The following is a 10,485-nucleotide window of genomic DNA, read 5'->3' on the forward strand; positions in this document are numbered from 1 at the left end:
CGTTTTGATTGGCCGCCGCCGCGGCCCTCGGCCTTTCCAATATGGCGGCGCCCAGCAGAGCCGCGAGCTGTGAGGACTTCGCCGAGTTCCAGGTAACCCGCTCGTGGCAGGCGGAGGGAGCCGCCCCCGCCCCCCCCCCTCCCCACGCGCCTCCCTGCGCGGTGGTGGGGGGCGGCCCCCCGCGCGCGCGCCTGCCCATTCCTTCGCAGCCGGCCGCGGGGGCGCGCGCGCCCGGAGCGGGGGGCGAGGTCACCCTCCTGCCCAGCTGCGGGCGGGAAATGGCGGGGGCCGCTCGCGTCGCCCTAGTCCTAGCGGCGGGGGCGGCCCGGCGCGGCGGCGCCTCCGGAAGCAGCTGAAACGAGCTCGCGGCCGTCGGGGTGTGTAGGCTGCTCTGGGAGAAACGCGAGTCCAGCGTGTTCCGAAAATACTCCCCCCTCCCCCCATCTTGAAGTCCGCGAGGCGTTTGCTTCTCTCCAGACACGCTCTTTGAGTTGTGTAGCATCATCAAAACCCTCGTCGTCTTCCGAGAGTTAAAAAGAGCACTTTTCTTTCCTTCTTTTTTTCTTTTTTTTTTTTCCCTCAGCTACAGGTATTTAGTAGGTATTTGTCAAGCCACGAATGAGCATGCCTGAGCTACCGTTTAGAAAGTACGTTATTTAAATGGAGACAGATGGACAGCAAGGCCTCATTTGTCCAGCRCACGTAATTATATAGCGCAAGGGACTCTGTCCATGAAAGTAGCAACTCGTGTGCATCTAGGCCACACCTCTCTTCATATTTTGTGTTCCTTAAAAAAGTGTATCTTCAGCAGTATGAACAAGATGTACATAGACTGAGGCTGTGGTTGCTGTTTTGGGGGGGGGTTGTTTTTTTGGGGGGGTGATAAAGTGTTTAAAATACATTGTTTTTATTATGAATTTGCTATTTTGTTGTGGTCTCTGGTTTCCTTCATTCCTTTCTGTAAGCATTAGTGCTGTTGGAGCTCTGGAAACAAACTGTGGAAAATTCTGCCCTGGCTGTCTTTTGAGAAGCCATTTGGTTGTGTTTCTGAGGAAATAAATGAGACCATGGCCCCATTACTGGGGGCAGCAGGGAGAAGGGGAAGGTTTCAGGAAGGTTTTAGTTCTTCAAATGTACCTCATCTCTTTCTCTCTCTCTCTCTCTCTCTCGCTTTTGCTACTAAGGCAACTAATTAGATTGCAGCAAATACTCTCTGCATGTGGAGACTGTGGTTGGCCTGGGGGGTTTTGCTGTTTCCAAGTGATTACCTTTACTTTACTTTCTACTTTTTATTAAAAGACTTAATCATGCAATTTTTTCCCAATAGCCAATTCTCAGAGATATAAGCAAGGATTTTTTTTAATACAGGAGTTGCTCAGGGTGATGAGGACGATCGATGACAGAATCGTCCATGAATTAAACACTACAATTCCAACAGCTTCCTTTGTAGGGAAAATTGATGCCAGCCAGACATGTAAAGAGCTCTACCAGTCTGTAAGTGTCTGTTCCTTTAACTTCCACTCATTCCCTTACATTTTGTTAAATGTGGTGTCCACTACAGCAAGGCATCTGCTGCTTCTTGAGAAGCAACTGGCTTGATATACCATGCTTTATGGATCCATAACTGGCATGCTTGGCTTTTCTATGTAGCTAAACCATGTGCATGTAAAAGCTACTTCACTGTAAAGCCATGTGGAGTATGCATTTGTTCTGCAATACTGATCCTTCGAGATGTACTTCAGTTTCAGTGGATGGTGTTAGCCCAGCCCATTGCTTTAAATTAAAGAGGGATGCTAGCACACATCTGCATTGCTTTCAAAGCCTCCTGTTCATGCGTATCTCTGGCTTTTATTTCATACCAGCAGATCAACTTGGTAGCTATCACTGTAAGCAGCATTGCTTCTCTGCATATGGATTATAGGGAGTCAAATGGAGATCTGCAGACAAAGTGGTACCTTGATTTCAGGAAGTCTTGCCTCTTAAACTTGCAATGCGAAGGTTTTCATACTGTTGAATCATTGAACTAGGTGCTGTGATTTTTTTTCTCTCCCAATCAGCTGATGGAAGCTCACACCAGCAGAGAGAGAATCATCAAAAGCTGCATTGCTCAGACTTCCAGTGCAGTGAAAGCCCTTAGAGAAGAGAGGGAAAAGGCCCAGGATGATATAGCATTATTAAAGCAACTCAGGAAAGAGCAGACAAAGGTGAGTGGTAGAGTTTGACAAAGATCACTTGGGGAGGAAGAAGAGAGTATCTTTCCCAAAGGAAAGATCTACATTATGGAGAGAACTTGAAGTGGGTCCTACACAAATGCAGTAGAAAAGCATGCATGTTTCACTACAGTGGACTCTAGTCTTCACTGATTAACACCACTTAGCATACAATTTAACTGAGGCTTGTTTATTCCCTTCAAAACACCTGATGGTTGCTCTTGCCTTTTTATCTGTATGAAAGCTAGAGTCTTGGCAAACTGCAGATATGAGTGCCAAGATACAAACGCTAGAAAATAATGAAATATGTGCTTTATGTGCGTCTCTTGTGCCACACTGGTACCCGGCCTTAAAGTTGTGCCTTTTTGTTATTACCTTGAAAAGCATCTTTATCACTCAGTGTGTTGATCAGAATCCTTGTCATCTAGGATGCGCTGCTGGGCAACCTGAAATTCCGCTTAACCTTTTTTTTTTATTTTTTTTTATTTTTGTTGCTCAGTATTTCTTGGATTTTTTGTTTTTGAGTGCATTGTGATGGTGTGAATGTTTCTTGGGTTGCATAAGGAACTTTAGCATGTGCACTCCTCTCAGTGTCTGGTCTCTAGAATTGAAGGCTGTAGAGTGAATGGAAAGTGTACTTTGTCAGAGGTGAACAGTATAGCTACAAGATGGGGGTATCAGAAATGGAGAAAGGAACCCCTCTGGAGTTTCTGGCTGCTTTCCTGAGCCAGTTTTCTAGGGGGAATGATACTGCACATACAGCTCTAACAGGAGGTTAGCAGGGATGTGAACTGTTGTATTGGTTTTGTTAGGCATTCTCTTTCAAACATGCTTCATCTGTGTGGCTTGTTTTCTCTTTGCATTTCTCAGTTTTTCCACCCCGTGTGTTTGAAGCACACACTGAGTAAGATTATTTGCTTATTGCTCTTTTGCATACACTGGCTAGGTTTGCCTGCTGTATTCAGCAGTTTAATGAGCCTTCCGCAGTTAAGGACTGTCTCAACCAGGACTTCTAAATTCATGTCTTTGAGTTTTCAATATAACAGCTGTTCTTGTAATAACTAGACATCGCACTATCATAGGTACAGCTTTCTCTGCTGTAGTATTGCAGGAGTTTAAAAGATAGGTGAATGGTCCTGAAACTTTTTTTTTTTTTTTTTTTTTGTGCTGCTGAACTTCCTCAAAACCCACCTGTACTTCCAAGAGTAGCCTGTTATTGACTCTGTATCCAGGAGCAGTTGAGTGCTGATGCAATTGTAGTTGAAGAGCTTCCTGAGGAGATGATCTGAGCTCAAGGGTTCAAGGAACAACATCTGATTTTTTCCAGGCCATTAAGGGAGGGAATTGGTCAACAAGTGTTCTTTAGAGACGTGCTCTGTTTTGAACTCAGATTTAAAGAACCAGGCCACGCGTGAGTGGTTTTGTCCTTAATGTCACTTACCAAACTTCTAACCAGCATCCATATCAGTCTGGAAAACCAGAATGGAAGCCTAGCATTTTCTACAATTTTTGTTTGTAGAGCTGATTCTTTGAATCTTTTGAGTTATGGAGCCCCAAACCTATCATTAAAACTTTTGGAGGGCCACAACCATAATGCTTAATAATGAGTGGCAATTTAAAATGCTAAAGCAATCCATGTTTTGGGAATACTCCAGAAATCCTTTGGTCAAATGATCTCTAACCTGCATTTGGACAGTTATGAGTTACGGGTTTTGTTGTTGGTGGGGTTTTTTTTTTTTTTTTTTTTTTTTTTTTCCTTGCATGCAGTTAGGCTTTTCAAATGCATATTTTTTGGTTGCAAAGCAGATCTGCTTTGTCTTGTTATTTATACTTCTTTTATCCTGCTGATGAATGGAATTGTAGGAATTTATCCAAAGCAATATCTTCTGGATCATTGATTAAATAATAATTGAAGTTCTGTGGGGCTAGAAGCCAATTTTTGTAGTCTGCTTACTGGAAAATATCATTTAATGCCATTTTGTTTTTTAAAAATAAAATATCTAACCAAATAAATTCTGTAAATCCAAAACAGAACATAATCATTAATAATTTTTTTCAAGCAAATTAAGGCTTGTTAAAATGTCAAGACATGGCTTTGTTTGTTTTTTAAAAGGCCTGTATATCAGGCATGTATGTTTAAGAAAAAGACTAAAATATTAGTTTTACTTAGGCCTGGTATCAAAGGCAGTTAATATGACAATCCAGACAACTGTAAACTAGTTTGTGTCTTCTAGACCTGTGAATCTTTCCTATGTCTAAAACTTGGTATTAATTTCTAGAGAAGTCCTTGAGTGCTAGCTGTACAAATCCTCTTTACTTTTGTTAATTATTTTGGGAAAGCATGAGAAGAATGATGGTGATTGTGTTTTGGATTTTTCTGTTTTTACATCCATACGTAGTCAAACTAGAAAGATTAATATCTTTAAAAAGTCATTTGGTGAGGCAAAGAAAATTCCCATGCCTGTCATGGTGACCTTGTTGGAGCAGAATAGTTTATGAAGGCAGTGGTCTGCAGATGTGCCCTTACATTCTTTATTTTAGGCAGAAAGCCTTATGCTGCAAGTGAAGAAGCTGCCTGACCTACTACTGGAAATTGCAGTAGTTTTGCCTGCCTTTCTCCATCTAGTAACCAAGTCCCAAGGGAATTTTTCCATCAAGAGCTCCCCCATCTTTTCAGCCTGTGAAARTCAAACAAATTCTTTTTTAAGTAAGCAGCTTTTAAAGCAAGAAAAAGCTTAATTTGAAATGCTAAGGATCTTCTGAGAGGTTATTTTGTTGAGACTAATCTTGGTCAACTGGCCACCTTGTTAATGCTGGGTTGTTATTTCATGGTTTGGAGTCTTATTGAGTAGGTGAAAGTTCATCCAACGACTCTTGGCTATGTGTGTCTGGATGTCCTGCTTTGAAGAGTTTTGATGGGATTGCTCAGTGGGTTTGCACCTGTTCACCAACTCCGTGATTGGAATGAAGTGTTCAAAATAGAGCTAATCTAATCTTTAATCTGTGGCATTAAAGATTCAACAAAAAAAAAGCCTAAACATAGGCATAAATACCAAATAGGTTCTCAAATCCTTTTCTGCTGCCTCAGAACCTCATGGCGGTGTCAAATTAGCTCAGATCTGAAAACATTGCATATGCCCCTTGGAGTTCGTAATACATGCTCAGCAAAAAGAGACTCCCCTGTCTCTCCTGGGGGTGCTCAGGAATTGCTTCTTTTGTCTTTTGCTAGAGCTCTTGCATCTATGTAAACCTGATTTGTGCTACTGTGATTGCATTCTGTCCTGACTGGTTCAGACAGCACTGCACATGCGATCTGTTTATGCAGACCCTCTGTTAGCCAGTGCACAGATTAGACAATGAAGAAAGTAGAGGGAATCTTTTAATGAGCCTAGTCCTAAATCCAGAATCTGAGCACTGTGTGTTCAATTCTGGATTTGCTACCAGCTTCCTACCTGACTTTGATAATGTATTTGTGGAAGAATGAGAACTTGAGGCTGCAGAGCTAGCCCTACGACTGTCATTCTCTGTGCTGAGTGTTTGAATGATGCATAGTTATTTTTTTGTCTGCAAAGCCATTAGGGTTAATCAGTTCATTGTTAGCAAATCTAAATGGGCAATATTAATGAAGAACAAAGCATTAATAATCAGTAGCTGCTTCTGCTGGAAGACTTACATTGCAAGTCTCCCTTCCCCATACCGCTTCCAGACTTCTTCAGTCTGCTGTAAGTGTTGGCTGACTGGAAGGACCACACTTTCAGGTGATTACACATTATGCCCCTCATTCTGCCCCATCTGGTACTGGGTACTGGGGTTATGGTCAAGAAAGTTGCAATGGTAGTGAATATTGGAGGCTGCAGGGAGGCTCCTCTGACTATAACAGATTTCTTTATCTGCTCTTTTCTCCAGTTGAAATTGATGCAGTCGGAACTGAATGTTGAAGAAGTGGTAAACGACAGAAGCTGGAAGGTACTCAGCAGTCATTTTAAAGTGATGATTGTTCTGTCCTATTGGTTTGAACAAGCAGCCCTGCGTTGAAGGTGTGAGACTGATGCCTTATGAGGCGAGTGAATTAGAAATAAATGAGGGCAGTTTTGGGGGGGAAATGCTTCAGGTCTGTCATCTCTGCTCTGGTACAAAGATCAAAGTTTTCCAGTTGCACTGCAGAAGAAAGAAAAATGACTGATTTAGGGAGGAGGAAGGACTCTGCCTTTCTCAGTGGCTAAGGAGGGATAGTGTAGTGGTTATCACATCTGCTTTACATGCTGATGGTCTTGAGTTCAAACCCCAGTGTAACCAGCACCAGGAAATCTTTGGGAGGTTGGACTAGATGATCTCCAGAGGTCCCTTCCAACCTTACCGATTCTATGTCTGTGACCTCAGATTTCTCCAAGGTGGTCTGTATGTTAAGCTTTCCTGGGCCTCTTTCATTGTCAGAGGGATGAGTCTTTTAAATACAGTTGTATTTGGTACTGATCACCCTTCTGAGCAGAGGCCAGAGTAGAGTGGGGCGATAGAGGTTGGACCTTTTTCTAACAGGGATTCTACAGACCCGGACTGGTGTTCCCTGGTGGGAAGTGGAGTTTTGCTGTTGCTCTCCTGTGTCAGTGGAGATGTCAGATCAATCTGTGAATTGATGGCTTCAGACAGTCCTGTTATAAAGTGGGTGTAATCCTGAAATTAGATTCTTAAGTGGCTATGTTGTGTCACTGCAACATTTCACTCCTATCATCCTCCTATCACCTGTTCTGGTGTAGCTGTTCAGAGCTTTTAATACTGGATAAATAACCTTTTTTCCCTCATTAAATATGAAAGAGATTTTTGCAAATAGCTAATCCTGTCTGCAGTTCCTTTCTTGATCTCTACTTCAGGATTTTAGTCCCCTAGATCCCATCAGTGTAAATGTAATACAACTTTAAATCTTGTATATTCTTGGAGGTCTGGTCACTACAATGCAGCTCAATGCTGTATGAATAAACGACTGTTTACACAGTTTCTCAGGTATGTTTTGCAGTCAATACTGGCTCTATATTGTATTAAAAAGCTAACTGTGCCATTAAGCTTAATTAATTCAAAGTCAACTTGGATGTGACTTTGCAACACTGCAACCTCAACAGCCTTCTGTAAGCCATCAGTAGTAAATATTTTGTGGTAAGTCTGGTATCAGGTTTATTTATTAAAAATCAAATAAACAAGAGAAGCACAACACTTCCAGCGCTCAGTGCATGCATGAACACTCATGCACGAACACTCCTTACCACATATACCCCAAAATGCTATCTCTGTTCTAAAGGTACTGGCACAGAGCTCTTCTGGCAGCAAACTTAGCATTGATGCCAGTGGTTTCCTGTAGCTGCATTAAACTTTTGCTGGTGAAGAAGTGTCGGTTTCTTGGGTTCTTTTCCTTTCCTGAAGCTGGCAAACATTTGGTTTATAAATAGGGAGGTATGCACATGAACAGGAATGTTTTGGCCTGCTGCAAGCTGGTGTTTATAGACAAGGGCTTGAAGACCTAGTACTTCTGGGTTTTMTTTCCATCTCTGCTATTGCCTACCTCTGTATGTAAGCATATTATCTGTGAAAATGTTATTTCCCTTAAGGAATTAGACCCTGTCGTAGTTGTGCACTGCAGCAATGCAGATTATTACATGGAAATACTTATTGGTTTGCATGTGAGGATCTTGACTGTCTTCTAGTGTTACAGGCTTTTGGTTGGCAAGTATGCTTGTATATTTAGATTAACCTTAACAAACCCAAAGCTATTTGGAAAAATCTGATTGGAAGAAAAAGAAATTATTTTAAAATATTTAACCTGGGTAGCTGTAAGCATGGTGGATGCTGCTTTATAGAAATGCATGTGGTTGAAGAAGTGACTTTCAAAACAAGATATTCAAAGTATTCTCTCTGTGCTGCCTCTACTCTGGAATTTGTCACAAGAATGTTTTATATTAATACAAAAAGTCAGCAAAATCAAACTTAGGCCTAGCAACATGATTTTTAAGGTGTTTCAGACACTGTTTTTCCTGTCCAAAAAACCTCAAGAATAACACTTCACAGGTAAGCTCGGAATTAATCAGCTTGAGTGACGCATTCAGATCTGTCAGTGTTAGTATCATCCACTGATGATACTAAAAGGAGGAGGCAGTGTTAGTAAGATTGCGGTATCGATCTTCCTTCCAGAATCTGAAGAGTCTGTTAAAGACTCTTTAAAACTTTGTGTGATAGCAAGCCCAAAGCTTCTTGGGAGACTGTTTTTGTATGTTCTTTGATCTGAGAGCGCCAGACTGTTTTAGAATATTTCCAGTATCCTTTTAAGACATAAATGCTTCTAAAATATCTTTGACAAGCCATGGACAAAAGTGATGCAATTGCTAAGTAATTTTGAATGGTTCTAAATGGGGACCCTTTATGGCCTCAAATTTCTAGACCTTCCTTTTATCACTTTTTTTTTAATCTCAGGTCTTACACGCTCTTAACTCTTCCAGGGGTGTCTGTTTTATGTGTGTACATAACAGGGCAGTGTTGTGCAAACACTTACATCAGAACTACATTTTTTTTGCAATAYGGAGCAGTTGCAATATATGTCTGTCTCTTAAAATAACTTAAATTTAAAAATAAGTTGAAAATTATTATTAAAAAAGTTCTGAAGAATCAACTTTAAGAGTATTGCAGGCTGCAAACTTCACTTTTGTTGAAGCTGCTGTAGGTTTTGAGCTTTGAATAAGGAGATGAACTTTAGAAGTTTAGAATTCTAGGAAGATATCTTTTAAGATAATGTATTTATGTAAAGTGAAGCATAATATCCACAAAGTACAAGACCAGTCGCTTTGTGTGTTTAAATGTATGAGAGAGCTCCTGTAATTTGGTGTCTTGGAAAGCAAAGGCATTTGGATCTGAAAAGCGTCTGGATACCTTGGCAAAACATGCTCTTGCAGGAGTGCTAATGATGGAATTTGTAACACTGTCAGTGCTTCATCTTGGTGGTAGGTGGTGCTCGTGTCACTTGTTAGGACGTGTGCTGGGCGCTCTTTGGAGCCAAAACAGTATCTTAAATCGTTTGTAAAGAGCACCTGTAACTTTGGTGTGAGGCTATGCTTTGTACTTTTGATTCAGACTGCTTTACTTGAAATAAGGTAAACAATCTTCTTGTTGAGGCCTACAGATCAAGCTAAATGAAAATAGTTTTCAGTCGCTAGTTCTGTGTGCTAAATTTTACCCACAGAAGATGTGAAATGTGAGGCAAGAGCAGCATGCCCTTTGCATAGGAAAGCTGGCAACATCAGCATCAGCAGTCAAATAATTAATATTATGAACATGGCTTCCAAGAGCATTTGCACCTCCTCATAGCTCTCATAACAATGTGAAATGAATTTCTCAGGCAGAGAAGAAAACTGTTCAGATTTGAATGCCTGAGTGAACTTAATGTAACTGTCAGGATCCTGCTGCTGATAATTTTCCTGCATCTTAAAAAATGCTTCAGTATCTTTGATAAAGACAAATCACCAGGTTTATAGGCCTGCCTTATCTAAGGGAGAACACTTTAGCACTATGCAGTCTCCTAGCACCAGGCAAGTTTGGATTCACTAAAGCCTGGAGAGGTGAATGGAGACAGAAACCTTGTTGTGTACCAAAGTATGTTGGTAGAGCAGGGGTGGACAGCCTGAGATGGGGGCTGTGTGAAGAGATAATAGCTAGTTCTATCTGTGAATTTCTGGTCATCTGCCAGATAAGGACTGATTCACTTTTGTTCTTCTATTTTGGTGTCTCAGGTATTTAATGAACGTTGCCGAATTCACTACAAGCCTCCAAAGAGCCAATGATGTGAGGTGTTTTCTGGCAAAGTGGTCCATAATCATGAGCACAAAACTGGAAAGAGACGTTGGGTGAGCTGTATTGGAACCCTCCAGAACCCAGTAGAACCCAGTCTTGTTTTGTTTTGGACCTACTTAGCTGAAATCACAAGGTTTAAATGATTCTCCTGTAATTAAGAGAAAACAACTCATCTTTTGTACAAAATATGTGAACAAATGAGTTTTATAGTATTAAAATAATTTTCAAATGGAATGTGAAACTGGCATCTTTCTTGACCTTCTCAAGCTTCGCAGTCCTAAAGGGGAAGAAACAATGGAAACTGTCCCCTCTTGCTCAGGGCTAACATTCTCCCTAAACTGCTGCTTGTTGGGATTTAAAGTAATCAGTGAACATGGTATGTTTTGGCTGGGGGATTAAGTGACTAAAATTTAGAAGGAAATAGAAGTTGCAGAATGATATGAAAGCA

At 41.2% G+C, this 10,485-nt stretch overlaps 1 protein-coding gene across 2 annotated transcripts; it reads left to right on the forward strand.

The window, feature by feature from the left end:
• The first annotated feature begins 23 nt into the window (after positions 1-23).
• Positions 24-10,271, forward strand: MIX23 (mitochondrial matrix import factor 23). 2 transcript variants are annotated; one of them, XM_085324589.1, is made up of 5 exons: positions 24-92; positions 1,369-1,494; positions 2,058-2,204; positions 6,117-6,176; positions 9,977-10,271. In XM_085324589.1, exons 1-5 carry the CDS (start codon positions 42-44, stop codon positions 10,025-10,027), a joined length of 435 nt encoding a protein of 144 aa, XP_085180715.1. In that variant the 5' UTR covers positions 24-41; the 3' UTR covers positions 10,028-10,271. The 2 variants fall into 2 exon arrangements, with proteins under 2 accessions (XP_085180715.1, XP_085180716.1); XM_085324590.1 differs by lacking the exon at positions 24-92 and adding an exon at positions 262-377.
• Positions 10,272-10,485: the final 214 nt, after the last annotated feature.

Source organism: Rhea americana, unplaced genomic scaffold, assembly GCF_003343005.1.
Source record: "Rhea americana isolate MKP2758 unplaced genomic scaffold, rheAme1 scaffold_92, whole genome shotgun sequence".
Lineage (NCBI taxonomy): Eukaryota > Metazoa > Chordata > Aves > Rheiformes > Rheidae > Rhea > Rhea americana.

What these genes read in the sequence shown, in the direction of transcription:
- MIX23 (XM_085324589.1), top strand. Translation starts at nt 42, where the DNA reads ATGGCGGCGCCCAGCAGAGCCGCGAGCTGTGAGGACTTCGCCGAGTTC. An exon ending in GTAAAGAGCTCTACCAGTCT is followed by an intron (nt 1,495 to 2,057) that starts GTAAGTGTCTGT and finishes TCTCCCAATCAG; the next exon opens with CTGATGGAAGCTCACACCAG. An exon ending in TAAACGACAGAAGCTGGAAG is followed by an intron (nt 6,177 to 9,976) that starts GTACTCAGCAGT and finishes TTGGTGTCTCAG; the next exon opens with GTATTTAATGAACGTTGCCG.